We start from the raw sequence: 21,302 nt of genomic DNA, 5'->3' as shown, positions 1-21,302 counted from the left end.
TCAAGGTGGCACTGTGGAAAGCAGGTGAAATTCTAGGCCAGACAGATCTGAATTAAATCCCATCTCTGCCACCTGATATGCATGTGACCTCGGATGAGTTACTGAACCTCTGAGGCCACTCAGGATATTATTCTGAAAGCAGGGATACCAATTTCTACCTCAAAGCTATGCAGAGATGACATGAGATAACACACCAAAGGCCCCTGCGCACAGTGAGCATACAGGAATCGCCAGCCTCTTCCTCATCTGCCAGCAGAAGAAACCCCCCCCCCCAACGAGTCCCCTCAACCCTCTGAGCCTCAGGGCAAGATGGCCTAAGTCTCACTCCCAACCCTTCCGTGCGCCATCAGCCTGAGCTTTGCCCCTGCTGGCCGCAGGCAGAGGTGGTCTCCCCATCGGACAGCCCTACCACCTCTGACCCTCAGCAGCTTTCCAGGCTGCCCCCTCTGACCTGGGTCCCTGCACTGCGCTCAGTCTCGGCAGTGGAGCACGGAAGGTCACCGTGCCTCTTGTTTCCCTGGAGATCAAGCCTTTGCCACATGGTGTCTCTCATTGACGAGCATACAGAAACCAAAAGCCGTCCCCCCAGCCCCCCGCCCCACTCCCGGTGATTTACACTCTGAACACTGTCCACTCTGCAGCTCAGTTATTCTGCGGCTTTACTTCCCAGGCTTATTGCTTAGCTTTGTTCCCCGAGGGACGTGATATTCTTGCTTCTCTTTGAAACCTCTGTCAATTGTGTATTTTTCTAGGGAAAAAAACCTTCAGCAATGAGGCTTACTCACACATCACTGTTGGTTGTATACACGCTGTAATTTAGTGACTCGATCGCCATCCAGCGCACCGGGAGCCTTCCCTGGAGAGAACAAGGGGAGATGCCACTTAGGCAGGACAAGGCCCCTCCCAGGACCGGTAGCCTACCCACAGCTGTGCTCACTGCGATCCACAGCGCACCCTGCTGGAGCTCCGCAGTCATAAGGAAGAACAGGCTCAGGAGCTGTATTTTCTATATATTCCACCTGCAAGTGTGTTTTCAAATTTAAAGACATGCAAATAATATAAGCCCTACTTTTTTTGAGGGTCCTATTGCAATCTTACATATAGAAAAATATGTGTGTGTAAGTATGAATGTGTGTATACTTGGTAGTCGTTCACTTATTTTTTTATTCACTTTGTTGCTCTCAGAGGTACTCAAAGATTTGAAAGAGGAGACAAAAACACAGAAACCAAGAATTAAATTGTAATGTGGAAAAGGTGAAGGCGGTGTGAGGAGAATAACTGTGTGGAGGAGGTAAGGGAAGAATGCCCAGAGGAAGCACATTTAAGCTTGGTTCTCTGAGATATGCAGGTGTCATGAGGTGGGTGGGGGAGGAGAGAGGCGTCAGGCCACAGGGAACAGGGTGCAAATACCAGAGGAGGAAAGGCCTTTCAGCCAGTGAGATTTACACTGTACCCTTCGGATCATCCAATTCATTCTCACGTTATTTAACATCTACTGTAAAACTCAAGAGTTAGCCTCCTCCAGGAAGCCTTCCATAATTTTCCATAGGCTCACTTGCAGGGTGCTTTCTCTGTATTCCCTTGGCATCTGTGCTTTCCTGGCCTTCAGCAATTATATCTGTTACAGTTGTTCATTGCATGTTTATCTGTGATCTCTCCAAAGATGGAGAGTGTACCTGACTTATTTTACCTCCTAACTTAACATAAAGCACATAACATTGTAGTAAAACAAACAAAAATCTATTATAAGGAGAGGCATATATTAATCAATGAAAATAAAACCGTAAATCACTTAGTACATTACTTTGCAACACTTTCTATATTAAAATCACCTGGAATTAACACACACAACAATTTGATGCAGGAGCCCCACCCCAGAACAACTGAATTAGAATATCTAAGCAATAGGGCTCAATATCTGTATTTTTTTAAAGCTCCCCATGATTCCATGGTAGAGTTAAAAATCTCTGACTTAAACAACTGGCCAGAGGAGGTGGCCAGTCTGCCCTCTGGTGGTGTCCTTCTACACTGAATCCTTCTTGCAAGGAGCTTGCTCCTCCCCAATTCCTTCTTTCTTTCTGCTTCTTTGACTCGGTACCATGCCTCCTCAGACCCATATACCACCCGGGAACACTACCCTGCCAGTAGGAAGTAGAAGTAAGCCCTGAACAATGCCCTGTTCCTCTAAGAATTCCTCCTAACCTCCCCAAGACTACAGAAATGTCTGCCCTTTATGAAATGTTAAGCAGACCAGCATTCGCCTTGGGGATCTGAGAGCATCCAAGTAAAATGAGAAGGTTGTGGGGATAAATCGGTTTCATCGCTCCACCCCCTCATTTGGGCACCACATCACCCAAACGCAGGGTGAAGCAAGGAAGGGAACTCTATGAAGGAGACAGGAGGAGGGACTGCCAGAGTAGGAGTCATGGTGAGTGGTGGGTCCTACTTCTTTAAGACAAGCCCAGCAGAGAAACATCTGCTTTGAGTGGGACAAATTCAGAAAAGCTAGGGAGCAAGTCCTCAGGGAGGGACCAATGGCTTCAGAAAGTGTCACAGTGGATAAGCACTCAGGGCCAAGCAGTGTGGTGTCTGCAACTTCAAACCCTTATCAAGAAAGGGGGTAGAAAGGTCCAAAACAGTTGTGTTCACTGTGATTGTAACTATAAAAATGTGTATGCTTTTGGAAGGCGATGCATAAACAATAAAAAAAATGTGTCAAGATAGTGAACTATGGGTCATTTCCTTTTCAAAACATTCTTGAATATTGTTTCTGTGTTATCTTGTCAGCCACTAAAATAAGTATATTGAAAAGAAAGGAAACCTGAATTTGAGGATAAATACAAAACTTGAGCCTCGTGAAAGCAATTTGTACCCACAAAAGTAAAAGGAGCCTCTGTATTGTATGAAAATTGTGTTGTCCCAGGAAAGCATGGCCCAAGTAATGTTTACCAGACCTCGAAATGGGAGCCCTAGCCCCTGCAGTGAACCTAAAAACACATAAAAAGACTACAGGAATGGTCACCCCCACCTAGAACCTGCATTTGTTCACAGCTCAGGGAAACTAGAAGAGGTGGTTTATTGAAGATAGGACAGGCTGAGCCTCTCTCAAGACAGATGGGAGTGTTCTTCAGTCATTTATTTTGAGCCTTTCTTAGATAAGGCAAAAGTTTCTCTTCATGGACTCCCCAAACCAATGATTGTGCCCCTGTGCCATCAATGCCAGCCAACGGGGGAGGGGGAGTCCTGGAGAACAAAGACATCTACTCTGCGCATGTGTGAAGAACCCGGCACTGTGTCAGCCAGACCACGCAGAGGATCAGGAAGCCATGTTCTTCATTAGTGTATGCTCCTCTGATGCAGCAAGCTCCCTCCCTTTCTCCTGTTCCTCAGCTTGTTGTCAGTAAACCCCCCTTTGAATTTCTTTTGCCTCCTCTCTTGATTTCTATTTTGGGGGGCTGTGGAGGGATGACAAGAACCCCTTCACTGGTGACACTGGCATAGTACTAATATTGAGGGTTGTGGCATTTCTGGGACTTTATGGTTCTGGGATTTTATGGTTCCAGCAAAAGCAGAATGAGCCAAGCTTCTCTCTTCTGCTAACACTGGTTAAGTTCTCCCAGGATCTTAGACTTAAAATAAAATATTACTGTTTGGGAGAGTAGGTATCATTAGGTGAGAGTGGACTTGATTGATTTGGGCTTAAAGGGGAGGGGGGAACTTTTGGCAAAGAGGAAATCTTATGTGGGCCTTTAGTAGTTATGAGTTTCTCTCTAGGGCCTCCTTGTGATTTAGGAACTTCATTAATTTACTTCCCTTATATTTGGAAAGTATGTTAAATGTTTCCCCCATCCGCCCCCCCGCCCCCATCTCCTGTGTTTGCTGTGCATGAAAGGAGATTGTAAGAGCTCCTCAGAGTTTCTGAGTGAGACATATAAAGGTCTGGACTGGGTCCAGATGGAGCCCCTGCACCTCAGCCCAAGGCTTGCATGTTTAAGTGCTTGGCCACACGTGACAGTGGTTTCTTTTTGGTAACATCGACCCTCCAGTCATTTGAGAAATCAAAACATAGAAAGGATGTTTGTGGGGCTAGGGCAATGTCTACTGGGATACCGGGGCAGATGCCTGTCTTCTTAGAGAAGCAACATCAGGAGAGAGAGGGTGCCTTGAAAACGATGCCATTGGTGTCTGTTTTGAACTTACCATCGTCTTTTTCACATAAACTTCTTGACCTCGGGACAATCCGAAATCTGCTATTTTGGCTACGTAGTTTTCACCAACTAAAATGTTTCTGGCAGCCAGATCCCTGTGGATAAACTGGGGGAAAAAATCATGTATTTTCAGCATTATATTTGCTTTTTCCCTCCATTTAGTTAGCACAATGCCTGAGGGGCAAAAACTTGGGGAAATAGAGATGAAAAGGATGGCTTGAAGATGGGTCCTTAGAAGTCACCAGCATCTACTAGTTCCCTTACAGTTGCTCCCTAGAAACCTCAGTAAGTGGATTCTGCCAAAACTGGTGAGAAGCATTTCAAGGGGAAAAAAAAAACAAAAACGAACAAGCAGGTTGTTAAATCTTCCTGTCACCATTAAGTTCTCTGCTATTGAACTCTGTTTGGGCTAAGATGGGTTAAGGCACCTTGCCAAGTACATATGATGAGATTTGCTACATAAATATATTGTCGATGTTGAGCGTTAACATCTGTATAAATAGATGAACTATTAACAAAAAGGTTAAATTTAGGGAGATTGTAAGAGGAATTAAGGAAGAGAGATGGACTGAAAAAAATGTATAAATTTAAACTGATTCTAAAGAGAATTTCTAAGGAAAGATGTCTGAAGCAAGGTTCCTCATGACATACCTGTTTTTGGCTCAAGTAGTCCATACCCCGGGCCACGTCCGCTGCGAAGTGCAGCAGCTGTTGGGAGGACAGCGTGGACGCGGTGCTGTTGGCAATGGCAAATGCCGGGTCAGTTTCCAGCACTCGGCTCTTGCGCAGAAAGTCAAGGAGGTTTCCATGAGGGGCATACTCGATGGCCAGGTACAGGTAACCTGTGGGGAAAAGGAGAAACATCACCTTACCAGTGGACCTATAAAGCTTTGAAATTTCTGAGATGTGTTGTACTTGGGAATTACTTATAACACTCTGTTTCATTGCACAGTAATGTATCTAGTGAGGCCAGCCTCAGCAATGCTGGGGACAGTAGGAAGTTAAGTAGTACCTTCCTCAATACTTGAAGGGTTCCATACTTAAATTCAAGGTTCCCCTCCCATTTCCTACCAAATGTGGGCTACCACGGAAAGCTTCCCAAACGCTGCCATCTACTCTATAATTAGAGTAGCCAGAGATCAGAACATTTGCTTCCAGGGGACCTAAGATAGTAAGTAGTCCATGTCATCTTTTATTTTTTTATTCAGTGCTGACTGAGAACCTAATATGAGCCTGCTACATTATTGCAGTCTGCCTTTACTTTTCTTGGGGCCATTTAAAAAATAAATAAAAATGACAGCAAGACGATGAAATATCCACATCAGAAGAACCCAGCTGATCGTTTACTCTCTCTTGCCTTCTGCCCTCCCTAAAACCCACACTAAGTCACCATATTGCTGAGTAGACCACTGGGCAGCGATGTCCAGTGTCAGAGTTGCATTTTGCTTACAAAAACCAGAAAACTCAAACTTTTAGGAAAAAAACCTCAATAGTTTTTAGAACAGATTATTGTTCGTTGTCTTATTTTTATTCCAAATTGGGTTTTTCTTTTAATAAAAAATAATATTTTTTATAAAAGCATTGATCTTTAGAACCAATGAAATTAGAATGGTTTTACTGTCTTGTAAAGGTAAATTTTTATATACCATTTTTAAAATTTTAAATGTTGATCTTGAACTTAAAAAGATATTCTAAGAAATTGAAATTCAGGAAAAAAAAAATCTTCTAGCACTGAAGTCTGTTTTATGATAAGGAAAGAGATATATAATTTCTGGTATGAATGTGCTTTCTCACTTCTTTACTGAAATACAAATTTTAAGAACCAACCAATTATATTCCAATGTGATGATAGGGCAAAAGTTTTAAAGATATATATATATATATATATATATATATATATATATATATATTTATTTCTGTTGTTCATTATTATTTTTTAACTTTCATTTACTGTTTCCCCATGCTGATTACTGTTTTCAGGAAATGGCTCAAAAAATAAATGTCATTACTCCACTATTTAACCTAAGAGACATGATCTGGTTTTCAGAATTACACCCTTATTGGATCATGGAATGATATATTGTTTGCCTTACCAGTATTTTTAGTTTAATAAATTGAGGAAAAGGAAATAGTCTCTTTTCTATTGTTGGTTTTGTGCGGCAAAGTCAACAAGAGGTTGTCAAGTTTGTAAATAATTACTTTGTGGAGCTTTTTGGTAGGAGAAAACTTTTCCATGAGAAATTAAGTTTAAGCATAGATTGTGAACTACAAACCCAGGTAGCATTTACCTCTGTAAATCTCTCAATAAATATTTGAGTTAATAATATGCTAATTACTCAATAAATATTTTAATTAATAATATGAGATGAACTTTAAGAGTATGTACAACAGAGGGTAGTCGTAAAGCTCTGATATAATTGTAGAGGAAACTGCAAGTTGGAAATAACAAAGCTCTGTCAGACATAAGCTTATTATTATTTTACCCTAAGTATTATCCAAGACTTTTTTTCTTTTCTTTTTTTTTTTTTTTTTGTATTTTTCTGAAGCTGGAAATGGGGAGGCAGTCAGACAGACTCCCACATGTGCCTGACCGGGATCCACCTGGCATGCCCACCAGGGGGCGATGCTCTGCCCATCTGGGGCGTCGCTCTGTTGCGATCAGAGCCATTCTAGCGCCTGAGGCAGAGGCCATGGAGCCATCCTCAGCGCCTGGGCCAACTTTGCTCCAATGGAGCCTTGGCTGCGGGAGGAGAAGAGAGAGACAGAGAGGAAGGAGAGGGGGAGGGGTGGAGAAGCAGATGGGCTTCTCCTGTGTGCCCTGGCCAGGAATCGAACCCGGGACTTCCACACACCAGGCTGACACTCTACCACTGAGCCAACTGGCCAGGACATTATCCAAGACTTTTATATTACAGTAGATTGTTGGCATTCACGGATTTAACATTCAGAATATTAGCTGCTCGGGTTTGGTGGGGAAATGAGAGGACAGGTAACTAAAAAAAACGCATGCACTTCACTGTCTCTGACACTGAGGGCTTCTCCAATCTACCCAGTAGTGGTCACTCACAAGCCTCTGGGTCAGCAAGCATGGGGGCGTGTGGGAGCCAGGGACCCCTTGGGGCAGTAATCGCTGAACCATATCAGAGGGCAAATGATCCAGCCTTAAGTCCAACCTCCATAAAGATGCCAAACCTCAACACAGTCCATAAATGAGACTAGTCATTCAGATTGAAGCTATAACTTAAAATATAGGTAATATTCTTAAAATATTTCAATATGGAATGTGCCTGTTTCAAAAAAAAAATCTGAAGAGAGAATCTTACCACGATGTTCACACGCTCCCAAGAGATTGATGATGTTTGGGTGGTGTCCAAGTTTGCAAAGAACCTCCAGTTCCCCTGCGAAGTCTCTGTGGTCATCTTTGGAGGCATATTCTGGGAAGAAAGTCAAGAGTTATGATCCCTGCCTATTACTCCTCTTCAGAAACGACTGACCCTGGCTCCTCCCCGAGACCTGCGAGTGCCCTGAGCCACCATTAGGTCTATATACCACATAGAAATCAGAGAGCATGCTAAGAAAGAGCACTGTCACTGCGGACACTTTGGGTTGGCACCTCTGTGTTGTTGGGACTGTCCTGTGCATATATAGTAAGTAGTGTATTTAGCAGCATTTCTTGCCTCTTTTCACTAGATACCAGTAGCCCAACCAAAAAATGTGTTCAGATATTGCCAAATGCCCCTTTGGGGGTTAAAATCACTCCTGGTTGAGAACCACTGCTCTAAAATTTTCTTGTGTAAGCTCCCAAATACTCAGGGGACTGACTTGGTAGCAATAGAGCTGCCTCCACTTTTAGAGTCTAGCTCTTCCCTCTCAGTCTGCCATCCAGAGACGATATGCTGAGAAACAGGACCAAGTTTCTCGAAACATCCCCGATAACGCATACACCTGACTTTATTCAATGTTTTTAACTTGTTTGATTTTTCACCAATCAGTCCTGTGAAAAAAACTCAAATCCCGAAGAAATTTTTGTACAAGTTGCTTGGTAGCCAAGAAACTGCTCCGTGTTTGTTTTTTGTTTCTTTTCGCCCTGTCCCACCAGTGGCACTTTGTTCACAGGGTGACTCACCAGCCACCAGCCAGGCTGGAGGGAAGGCTCTTTGATTGATGCACAAACTGATCGATCTTGAGTCTGCGACTGTGTGCTGTTATTGTTTTAGGACAAAAAACAGTAACAACAACAACAACAAACAGAGGGGCACCAGTGTTTGTGTACATGAAAATCATGAGTCTGTTTCGTATGGGCGAGGATTCCTGTCAGATGAACTAGCAGGCAATTCCTGTTCATATCACAGCAGCCTGAGGGCCAATGCCTCAGGATCATTTCAGAAGTGAGGTTCTTTGTGGTAAGGCTGTCCCCTTACTTGAAGAACTGCCCTCTTTTGCATGTATCACTCTCCCTGAAGAAATGTTATGTTCTGGTGCCGTTCAGCTAGTTTACCTCTTTATCTGGCCATGATGTAGACAATCAGGCTCAGGTCAGATCCCAATAAAAACTGATTTTACAAAGTTTTATACCTTCTCCTCTCACTATCCTTACTACTCCCCCAGACTCTCTGCGATTAAGGTAGCAAAACAAAAAGGGGATTTCAGGCTGGCTGACTGGCTAGAGGGTGGTGTGTGTGTGTCTGTGTGTGTGTGTGTGTGTGTTCAGGAATTTTGATGCAGATAATCCATGAAGTCAGTGGTTTGTAAAGTGTGGTCTTCAAACCATCAGCGTCAGTATCGCTTGGGAACTAATTAGAAACGTAGATTCTCTGGCCTTGCGCCAGACTCACTGAATCAGAAACTGTGCAGTGGGGCCGAAGAGTCTGTTTATGAACAAGTCTTCCAGGTGATTCTGATGCACGCTGCATCTGGAGAACCACTGCATTAAGGGAAGCAATAATGCTCTCCATAAGTTAGCAGTATATAACTGGGAATCTGTATTCTCACGTCCCAAGAAATCAGGACAGTAATGTTTAAATAGCTCATGCCCTCATGTTTACATCCTGACCCTATCACAGGCTGACCTCAAAGGAAACATCACCTTCAGTTGCACGTAACAGCTGTATCTGACATCGTGCCAATGTTTTGCTCAAAGAATGCAAGACCCCAGAGGAAAGATTCAACAGGAAGTCCAGTTTTCTCCCCACCCTACTGAAGTGCTGACTCGGTCTGGCCACACACTGACCTTTCATCCTCTTGATAGCGGCGTCCATCCGTAGCCCGTCCTTCTTGATACGCGCCTTGAGGACCTGGCCAAAATTACCCTCCCCGATCACATCTTGAAATTTGATGTCATTCCAGTCAAGCACTGGGTAAATTGTAGGATCTGGGTTGTTCTTGGCCTTCCTGTTTAAGGCCAGAGTTCCTGAGTTGAACTGCACAGCTGGTTCTTCCCTCTGCAAATATATTTTTGTCATAGTTTCATGCCAGGATTCTTCATAATTCTAGGGTATTTAATACCACTTGGTTGTATCCACACCAGGTGGCAAAAGAAATATATCTAATTGTAGAGTAGGGGTAGAAATAGGTGTTAACTAACAAACCCATTCTGATGAAGTGGCTGTCCCAGAGCTGCATGGGCACAGCTCCAGACCTCAGTGGGGAGGTGTGCCACATCGATTATCAATGTCTGCAGAGGGTGAGGGAAGCAGGGACAGCAGCATGCATGCCATGGCACAGCACATCCCCAAGTTAATCATGCTTGAGTTTCTACTCTGCTGTAGAATGAGCAAGTTAGTGTTCAGTCCTAATTTGGAAAAAAAACTTGAAGATTCTCTCTGGGGCAGCCCAAGTGTGCCTCCCTGAGAGCATTTCTTGCATCCCCTGGGCTCATCCTTGGTTCTTTACTCACTCTCTCTCACTGTCTTAAAGCTGAGAGTCTTTCTGGTTCACTCTGAGACCACCCTGAGGTCTAGTGACCCTCATGCCATTCCCTACCAAAGATACTCAGTTCTTCATGTTGTGAGATTACTCTCTCTGGTGCCTTATCACTAGGACGATCATACACCTCACTTAGCAGGGCAACAATCCTGTTTGAAGCTTGGGTATCCGGCATATTTATTACAAACAACCTTTTCACTTGCAGAATTGTTCCATTTAGGACAGAAAACCCCATGGTAATGCTATTGCCTCCCATTTAATCCTGGAAGCCAAAGAGAAGATGAGATTTGCCTAAGGGAAATATTTACTTTATAAGTAATGTGCCTGGTGCCCATCTTTAAAGTGAAGGTTCGGCATGTGTATGGACTCGCACTTATGAGCTAGTAGGAAGAGGAGACACTACCACGCTTTGGAAGGCTTGGGCCATTCTCCTTTGGACGTTTGCCCTCTTCAGCTGCAACATGATCAGAAAGGCCAGCAGCACGGTCAGGCAGGTCATTCCCGCTGAGCCCAGGATGGCTATAAGCAGCATCTTCCCGCCTCCGAGCTCCGCTGGTGCTGTGCAGGGGAACACAGGAGAACACGTGGCGTTAGTTTAGGGAAGCCAAGACCCCCTGTGAGAGAAGTCGCAGTGAATGAGGATGTAATGGCCGACCTAGCGCTGCCACTTCACTGCTATGTGACCTAGGACTTCTCATTTATTTTCTGAAACTCAGTGCAGATGAGCCTGACTCATGGGGTTGTTTTAAGATCCTAAAACAAACAAACAAACAAAGTGCAAAAGTGTTTTTTAAATGGCAATGTGCTAATCATTAATTATTGTCACTTGTTCAACTTTCACTTCCAAGTAGGGGCCCAAGCAGATGCACAATATCCAATAACAGTGAGAAAGGCTAACTAGATTATGACTTTGGGAAAGTGACTATAGCTCCCTGCCCAATTACCTCATGTAGAAAAGCTTTATAATGCTAAGAGCTTAGAGTCTGTAATAAGATATTTTGCTTTGGTTTTTTTCTCTTTGTTTTAAAAAGCTGATGGAAAAAACCTGAGGATACCAATGGGAGAAGAAAGGACGAGGAAATGAAGGAGGGAGGGAGGAGAAAAACTGTTAAACTTAGGGCTCACGTCAGAATAAACTATTAAAGACTAAGGTCTAATCCTTTCAATTCCGTCTCTTACTAAATTCAAATAAATTTTCAATGTATTTTTCTTTACGAAAAATAGCATGTAGAGTATAAGCCCATCCTTATACAAAGATTCGTTCATGACCATAAATCTTTCCTTTTACCTCTATGGAAATGTGCAGAAAGAAATGTCTGGAATGGAAGGGCGAGGGGTTGTTTTGGTATGCCTTGTTTAATTTTCTGTTTGTATTTTATCTATAGCTTGTATACATTTTACCAAAACATAGGCAACAATAAAAATGATGCATTTGTTAAGGATGTGACCTGAAAACTGAGTTTCTAGAGTTGGCAGACTCATTGTTCCTTGGACATTTCAAAAATGTCCCACAGGATCAGCACTGAAAACATAGCTTGTTTGATTTATTTCTTAAGTCCTAGGTAACCCTGTAGAGAAGCAAGAAGTGTTAGTGCTATAAGATTTTCCGTAAAAATAAACTCTAGTCCAAGTCATAAATTTTCAGAAATCACCCTTCCTTCCATCTCAATTCCCTTGCACAAGCCACAGATGCAGAGGACTAGGAGCTGTCGCTTCAGATAAACTTGAAAGGGAAGGCATTTCACATGCTGCAACCCCCGCCCTACCTGCTGCCCCTCACTTTTGTTCACTTAATTACACTCAACAGGTTTTATCAATCACAAACCCTAGGCAGAGTGTGCTTGGCACACTGAAGGATCTCTATCTCAAAGAGCTTACTTCCTCTGGGATGGGTTAACGGCAGCCATAATACACCAGACATAATAACCTGGATTCAAAAAGTAAAAGAAAACTCAAAATAGCATAGTCTCATCCAATCTAAAAGATGAGTTCATTCTGAGAAAGAACGGAGTGTGGTTCCTGGAGCCTCCCCCTACAGCACTGCACATGTCTGCTTCTACTAAGCAGGTGGTGCCACATTCTTCCTTCTGCACAGAATCAAATTCATATTCCTCAGAGCTCCGATCACTGGGTGGGGAAGGCTGATAGGCTAATTCAGTCTAAGGTTTAATAACAGACAATAGAGTAATAGGGTATTCTTCCCAGGGGCATTTTCATTTTAAGGACCTATCTAGAGATGGTGAAGTCTATTAGGACATATGAATTATGTCCCACAACAAAAATATGGAGTAAATATCTTAAGACAGTGGAACTTTCCTGATATCTTCCAGAAATAATTCCAGATCTTGTTTGTTCTACCAACCTTGAGATTTGGAGAGAGTCATTAGTTCATGAGAAAAGGTTGGGTTGCTTGACCCGATGTTGTTCTCTGCAAAAATGTCCACCTGGTAAGCAGTTTGGGGCTCCAGTCCCTTGAGCTGATATTGGGTGATTGTGACATTCTTGATCTTCACATCAATGTGCTGGTCTTCATTCTTGCCCTGAACCTTGTAACGGATTATAATAGAAGAAATAGAATAGCCATCCAAGATTGTCCAAGAAATCATAGCCGTAGAGTCTGTAATGTTGGAAATCTTGATGTTTTCGGGTTGAGGAGGGAGAACTAGAAATTTTAAAAAAAGATATTTCACTTAAGATACACTACCATGTCTTAGATTACTATGCCTTTGGAGATAATTAATGTCAATTTATAAAGAAAGAATGGCTAAAAGATGTTTTCTCAGATGGTAATTCCAAACAACTGGTAGTGGACTCCATGCAGACTTGATGGAGTAACACAGATGGGAAAATAACAACACATATATAACATATTTGTCATCCTTACACTAAATTAAGGCCTCAGAAATTCTGTTACTCCAAATCCTTATATTACACTGTTCTTGATTCTGGGGTGAACATACAGATTATGAGAGTTGACATTTATATAGGTGCTTCAACATGTAACTCATTTCATCTTCATAACATTCTTACCATATGTATTGAGGTCCAGAGAGATTAAGTGACTTGGCCAAGGTCACACAGCTATTTAGAAGAAACAGGATTGAACAATTTATGGCAATCTGATGTCATACTCTATCATCTGACCAATATCCCATATGACCTGCCCTTGCCCTAAATGCATTTATGGAGCAGTAGCAAGTCAGCATATATGTAAGAACACATGTTACAAACTTTGTAAACAAACTGCTATAGGGAGTGTGGAAAAAGAGATAATACTCCATTAGGGTTATAAGTAGGATGAGAGAGAGGGATACTTTGAGATTTTCCAGATTTGAAGATGACATGCACAGAATTACTCCTGTACTCTCACTAACTCCTTCCAGACAAAGGACACAAGTCAGAGGGAACTTTGTGACTCTATAAAGCCTGAAACACTTTGACTCAGAAAAAGAATGACTCCAAGGCCTTACCCTTGATATTAGCTACACCATCCATTTGTGAGGATATTAGCAGGTGCTTCTATATGCAGGCTCTCCCTTGACCTTCATAACCACACAGGCAGGTAGGTAACCAATGCTTAGGGGGGGTTTTTTTGTTTATTTTTTTGTATTTTTCTGAAGTTGGAAACGGGGAGGCAGTCAGACAGATTCCCGCATGCGCCCGACCAGGATCCACCCAGCATGCCCCCCAGGGGACGATGCTTCACCCATCTGGGGCCCCGCTCTGTTACAACCACAGCCATTCTAGCACCTGAGGCAGAGGCCATAGAGACATCCTCAGCATCCGGGCCAACGTTGCTCCAATGGAGCCTTGACTGTGGGAGGGGAAGAGAGAAACAGAGAGGAAGGAGAGGGGGAGGGGTGGAGAAGCAGATGGGTGCCTCTCCTGTGTGCCCTGGCCGGGAATCGAACCCGGGACTCCTGCACGCCAGGCCGACGCTCTACCACTGAGCCAACCAGCCAGGGCCAATGCTTAGGTTTTAATTATCCCAATTTAGCAGTGAAAAAAACTTGAGACTTCAAAATATAAGGGATCTGTACTAGTCCAAGTAAGCAAATAGACCGAGGCCACTTTACTTCATATAAAAGCTGCTGCTTGTAAGCAAATTAGAAGCTTCAAGAAATGTGTTAATGTACATTCTATTTTGTATTCTCAGAATTTTTTCTTCATTTTAAATCTACTCTTTTGCTGATGTTGATTGCCCATATTATACCCCTTAGGTAACTGTGGCAATCTATGAGAACCAGGTAGTAGATTTTGAGCCTTCCAAATCTGATTGTCATTTTCTATGCCTAACAGGTGGTAAATTATCCAAAATCACAGTTAATTTTGGATATCACAAAATGCCTTAATTTTCAAGCTTTCTGTATATTTTTGCAAAAATATAAAATAACTTTCCTTCCTATAAGGGATTATAGAGTATTAGGAATATTAACATTTTCAGATGAATATGAACACATATTTAGTATTTGTCTAGTTGTGTCTCAAAAATATTTAATAAACCAGTGGTATTCTGAAGCAGCGCCTTACAAATACCTGCCAGGAGAATAATGAATATAATTTTTGTGCCAAATAAAAATTAGAAATTTGCATGTACCTATTAATCCATTTGATGCTTGATAAAAGTCTTGGGCTTGCTTAATGGACTTCTGATTTATATTCAGTGAGTCTAAGCCCAATAATTGACATTTTTAGAAGATACCCCAGGTGATTCTAAAGTAGATTCTGAAACACTTTAGGACAAATACCATATAATTTCACTTATATATAAAATTTAAAGAACAAAGTAAATGAACAAAAACAGAAATTTTGAGGTGACATCAGAGTAATGTTGGTGTAAGAGATACACTTGATCTATCCCCTTGAAATTTTAAACAATTGAACAGCTATAATGCAGAAAGGCAACCCCAGCTGGGCTTATGGTCGTGCCTGAGAGGATCTGTGCATCAAATCAACTGAGGGTGGGAAAGGTAGAACAGGGGGCAGAAGATAAGATGCCTTTGCAGTGGGGCTCCAGAGAGGAGAGAAATCTGGAGTGACTGAATTATTTCTGCTGGGAGGAGCAGAGAGATTAGAGGGCATTTGGAGAGATACTGAACTAAAGCAGCAGCAGAGCAAGGGATTACTGTCAGTGTTCCTGAGATCTGCTGGCAACCTGCACTCAGGACAAAGACAAAAAATACAAAGTGTGCCCTGCCCCCCTCCCAGATCCTGCCTCCTTCCCCTCGTGGGGTACAAAGAGTGGCCAAGACATACTCCACAGCTAGTTCTATGGGGCCACCATTTCCCCTGAGAAACAGAGGTGCTCTGTGTCTGGTACGCTGGTCTGTTGAGACATGGGAAGGAGTGCCCAGGAGCCTGAGATCACCATTGCTAAAGCTGTAAAACTCTCACAACACACACCACCTATCATCCCAATGGTAGCTCCAGCTCCATGATGACAGCAACATCTCAGCAGAGGTCAGCCTGGGAATTTCACAAAACTAAAATTTGTAATCCAATACAGCCTACTGGGAAAAAACAGAAAACCTCTTGGAAGTGCAACACTTTTATTTATTTTTTTCATTTTTAAATTTTTTGTAGGGGAGAGTTTTATTTGTTTTTTATTGTTTTCATTGGGTTTTTTGTTCCTTCTTTTCTTGTGGTTTTTCTCTTTTATTTTATTTTATTTTTTGTTTGATTTTTTAACAATATCATTTTCAAAGCCATCAAGGCAGAAGAAAACTAATACCATAGCTACACAAAAAAGAGATGCAGTTCAGAAAGAAAATTTAAAATTTCCAGAACGCAATACCAATTTTATGGCAATCTTGGAGTTAAACAACAGAGAATTCAAAATTAAAGTTCTGAGAATACTTAATGAAATGTGAGAAAACACTAATTGACAATTTAATGAGCTCAGAAAACAAGACAAGTACTTCACCAAGGAGATTAAGACTTTAAAAACAGAGATGAAGAACTCAATACATGAATTGAAAAATAGTTAATAGCAAATTTAGCTAATAGAACAAGCCAGATAGAGGAGAGAATCAGTGATATGGAAGACAAGCAACCAGAGATGATACAGAGGGAAGAAGAAAGAGACTTGCAAGTTAAAAAAAGAAATAAGAGAGCTTTATGAGAAATTTCTGACTTTATCAGAAAAATCAATATAAGAATAATGGATATATAAGAAGAATAAGAAAGGAAAAAGGGAATGGAGAGTCAATTCAAACAAATAATTGATGAAACTTCCCAAGCCTATGAAAGAGTTAGATGTTCAAATTCAATAAGTGAAAAAGAATACCTAGTTACTTCATCCCAAACCAGCCTTCTCCAAGGCACATTGCAATAAAACTCTCAAAAATCAGTGGCAAAAAAAAAAAAAAAATCCTCAAGGCAGCTAGGGAAAAGAAGAACATTATATATATATATATATATATATATATATATATATATATATATATATGAAGGCCTGTCATGTTTTCATCAGACTTCTCAGCAGAAACTCTATAAGCCAGAAGAGAGTAGACCCAAACATTGAAGGTACTGAAAGAGAGGAATTACCAGACAAGAATACTATACCCATTAAGGTAATCCCTCAAAAATGAAAGAGAAATAAAATTTTTTTCAGACATACAGAAGCTGAGGGAATTCATCACTAGAAAATCCCCACTTCAAGGAATACTCAATATTCTACTGGGTACAAAGAACAAAACTACTACTAAGTGCTCCAACAAGGTTACAGTAAAAACAAGAATAATCTGTGACAACAATACATAAAAGGGGAGAGGATAAAGATCTGAAGTTGCAAAGAAGGATGGAATGCAGAGCACTCATAAGACAAGGACGCTAGTATACTTGAAAATCTTTTTCTTAATAATCTAGTGATAGCCACCCATGAAAAACTCAACACTGAAACACACAATTTAAAAAATAGGAAACAGGGGAAAGTATGGAATACCACCACACAAAACAGCTGACAGAAACATGAAAAAGAAAAACCAAAGGAAATACAGAGCTATCAGTAAACAAAACATAAAATGGCTATAGGAGATGCTCTAGTGTCAATAATTACTCCAAATGGAAATGGACTGACCTCACCAACAAAAAGGTTCACAGTAGCAGATTGGATAAAAAACAAAACCCAACCATATGCTTCCTTCAAGAGACACATCTAAGCTGCCAGGACAAAAGTAGATTCAAAGTGAAAAGTTGGAAAATGATTATCTAAATTAAAGCAGTTGTAGCCATACTAATATCTGACAATGCTGACTTCAAGACAACAAAGATAACAAGAGACAAAAATGGACATTTCATAATGATCGAGGGGACACTAAATCAAGAAGACATAACATTTCTTAATATATATGCACCAAATCATGGAGCACCAAAATATATAAGACATCTACTAACTGATGTAAAAATAGAAACAGACAAAAATGCAATCATATTTGGATATCTCAACACACCATTGACATCTTTAAATATATCATCCAAACAAAAAATCAGTAAATATTGGCCTTAACCAACACTACCAAACGGACATAATGTACATTTACAGAACATTTCATCCCAGAACATCAGATTATACATTTATTTTCAGTATGCATGAAACATTCTCAAGGATAGACCATATGTTAGGCCACAAAACTAACATCAACAAATTTAAGAAGATTGAAATTATACCAAGCACATGTATTCTCTGACCATAAGAAATTAGAATGCAACTGCAAAAAGGAAGTAAAGAGCTATAGAACTGACAAACCTCTAGCTAGATGCACTAAGGAAAAAAAGAGAAATGGCTCATATCAACAAAATCCAAAATGATAAAGGAGAAATGATCACAGCATAGATATACTAAATGAAATAAGTAAATCAGAAAAAGCTAAGAACTGTATGATTTCACATATAGGTGGGATATAAAAATAAAACTCATGGACATAGAAAAAAGTGAAGTGGTTACCAGGAGGTGGGGAATATGGGGGGGGCGAGGATTATGTGGAACAAATATACATATGGCGACAGAAAATGATTTGACTTTGGGTGATGGGCACATAACACAATCAACAGTTCAAATGTTATAGAAATGTTTACCCAAAACCTATGTACTTTTATTGATCAATGTCACCTCATTAAATTTAATTTCTAAATAAATAAAATGTATAACAATAATAAATTTAAAGGATGTATTAACAAACAGAAACATAGATACAGAGAACAGACTGATGATTGCCAAATGGGAGGGAGCATGGGGAACTGGAGGAAAAAAGTGAAGGGGTTAAGAAGTACAAATCAGTAGTTACAAAATAGTCACAGGGATGTAAGGTACAGCATAGGAAGTATAGTCTATAGTACTGTAATAACTATTATGGTGTCAGGTTGGTATTAAACTTATTGGAGGGATCATTTCATAAATTATATAAATGTATCTAACCAGTATCCAATACACCTGAAATTAATACAAAATATTATTTAATGTCAACTGTAATTTAAAAATAAAATAAAAATACTTTAGGAAATGCTAATCAGATTGTAAACAATCTAGAAGTGGGGTTTGATTGCTAAATGAAATTCTCCAATAACTAGTCATCTTTGAAGTAGTTGGTTGTTCATCCAAAGAGACAAATGAGTAGCATGGTTTAGCAAAAATAAATGAACAAAACATAAAACTGATATGTTCATTAGAATTCTAACCCCAGCCCTGACCAGTTGGCTCAGTGGTAGAGTGTCAGCCCGGTGTGTGGAAGTCCTGGGTTTGACTCCTACTAAGGGTACACAGGAGAAGCGACCATCTACTTTTCCATCCTTCCCCCTTCTCTCTCTTCTTTGCCCTCTCTCTCCCCCCTCCTGCAGCCATATGGCTTAAATGGTTTGAGCAAGTTGGCCCTGGGCACTGAGGATGGCTCCATGGTCTCACCTCAAGCACGAAAATAGCTCGATTGCCGAGCAATGGATCATTGGCCCCGATAGGTATAGCATGGGCCCCAGATGAGGGTTTCTGGGTGGATCCCAGTCAGGGATCATGCAGGAGTCTGTCTCTCTGCCTTCCCACCTCGCACTTAATAAAAAAAAGAAAAGAAAATCCTAAACCCATGAGTTACTAGCTGTATAACTTTGGTTGTTACTTACCCTCCTCTGAGTCTCAGGTTCTGTATCTGTTAAATGTCATGATAATTCCTATTCTAATTTCCTCATAAAGTCATTGTATGTCAAATGAGATACATATACATATATATACATATACATATTCAGGAAAACATTACACACATTCATTATTTTTCACATATGTTTGGAGCCATATGCAAAATCTAATTCATTTCACTCCTTACACTTGATTCTGATGGAATTGCTGGGCTGGACATCAACATGAACTTTAAATTAGAAGCATTAATTTGACTTCTGAACATCTACATGCAACATCAGTCAATGACAACATAGAATATTAACAAATATATTAGTTAAGACTGAAACGTTCTCATCCACATCCTGCTTGCCCTAATTTCTTGACTCTGTAGGTACTGGCTCCTCCTCCACCAATCTCAGCATCTCTATCACCACCACCAGCATAATCCTCACTGCCATCATACCCCCATCAAATTCCATATAAGGCAAGTCCTCTTTCACTGATTTCTAGCCAGTTCTTATTTAATTTTATAAATATGATAATTATAATGTAAGTGATAGTATATAATTCTAATGAGGGTAAAATTCATATAGAATAGTGAATGAAGATCTAAGACAACTTTGAAAAATAAAATGATCCACCCTACAGTTTTCAAAACATTTAAAAATCTACAGTAATTTAAACAGGTTGGAAATACAGGAATAAACACACAAGTCAATGGAAAAGAACAGAGTGACCAGAAATAGATGCAAAACTAGTATGAGAACTAGGTATAAGACACAGAAAGCATCATAAGTCACTAGAGGGACTATTCAATACATGGCATTGGGACTACTGGCTTGCCATATGTGAATAAATAAGATTGAAATTAAAAAGATTAAAACACATTATAAACCAAAATAACATCCTTATATCTTAAAAACCTAACTATACAAAATACAAAACACTACAACTACTAGAAAACTATAGAGAATATACAGTGTGTCCATAAAGTCATGGTGCACTTTTGACCGGTCACAGGAAAGCAACAAAAAACAATAGAAATGTGAAATCTGCACCAAATAAAAGGAAAACTCTCCTAGTTTCATATCTAGTCAGTGCAGTTTGATGTGGGCTCATGCACAGATTTTTTAGGGCTCCTTAGGTAGCTATCCCGTATAGCATCTGCAGACTCATCACTGACTGATGGCCTACCAGAATGGAGTTTCTCCACCAAACTGTCAGTTTCCTTCAACTGCTTATCCCACTGAGTAATGTTATTCCTATGTGGTGGTGCTTCGTTATAATGTGCCAATATTCATGTTGCACTTTGGTCACAGATTCGAATTTAGCAAGCCACAGAACGCACTAAACTTTCCTCTGTACCGTCCACATCTGGACTGGCATGGCCGTGGGCTGCTCCGTTGTATACACGGTGTTAAGTCATCATCTGCGCATGCGCACATGCTGCCACATCATTCTACAGAAACTGGGAGGGTTTTCCTTTTATTTGGTGCAGATTTCACATTTCTATCGTCTTTTGTTGCTTTCCTGTGACCGGTCAAAAGTGCACCATGAATTTACGGACACACTGTATTTATGACCTTGGGGTAGGGAATAATTTTTTAAATACAAAAAGTAAAAATCTCAAAGGCCAGTAGCAATAGGTCTGATTACATATAAACTATGCATAGGGTAAAAAACACCACAAACAATGAAAATAAAAAGATTAAAAGAATATATATAGTTGCAATGTATATAACAAGATTAGTATTCAAATTATATTGACAATTTTAACAAATCAGTAAAAGAAGACAACCAAGCCAATGGGCAAAGTATATCAACAAATATATCAAATAAGAGGAAATCTAAATGCCCGCAAAAGTGCCCAAGAAAAGATGTTCACTTTTGCTAGTTATCAAGGAAATGAAAATTGAAGTTTACAGTAAGGCACTGTTTTCTACCTTTGAGGTTGACAACAATAAAAACTTTTGACAATATAAAGCAATATAGATACAGTTAAAGAATATAGAGATGGATACAGGAAAAAAGGTATGCTCATATACTCCTGGCCATAGTACACA

The 21,302-nt window shown here is 40.5% G+C and overlaps 1 protein-coding gene across 2 annotated transcripts in view; it reads right to left on the bottom strand.

Moving 5' to 3' along the window:
- The window catches only part of TEK (TEK receptor tyrosine kinase), a 127,380-nt gene that overhangs the window by 5,533 nt on the left and 100,545 nt on the right, over nt 1-21,302 (bottom strand). Inside the window, exons 13-19 of one of the 2 annotated variants that reach the window (XM_066257377.1) lie at nt 12,496-12,795; nt 10,540-10,691; nt 9,439-9,649; nt 7,532-7,642; nt 4,860-5,050; nt 4,201-4,314; nt 786-856 (exon numbers count right to left, since the gene is read on the bottom strand). In XM_066257377.1, the coding sequence (XP_066113474.1) occupies nt 786-856; nt 4,201-4,314; nt 4,860-5,050; nt 7,532-7,642; nt 9,439-9,649; nt 10,540-10,691; nt 12,496-12,795 (1,150 nt within the window). Of the gene's footprint in view, nt 1-785; nt 857-4,200; nt 4,315-4,859; nt 5,051-7,531; nt 7,643-9,438; nt 9,650-10,536; nt 10,692-12,495; nt 12,796-21,302 lie in introns of both variants that reach the window. The other variant, XM_066257376.1, reaches the window with a different exon arrangement.

The sequence above is a fragment of the Saccopteryx bilineata genome, chromosome 2 (genome assembly GCF_036850765.1).
Source record: "Saccopteryx bilineata isolate mSacBil1 chromosome 2, mSacBil1_pri_phased_curated, whole genome shotgun sequence".
NCBI lineage: Eukaryota > Metazoa > Chordata > Mammalia > Chiroptera > Emballonuridae > Saccopteryx > Saccopteryx bilineata.
Note: the sequence above shows the minus strand (reverse complement) of the source record. Positions and strands in the feature narration are given on the sequence as shown.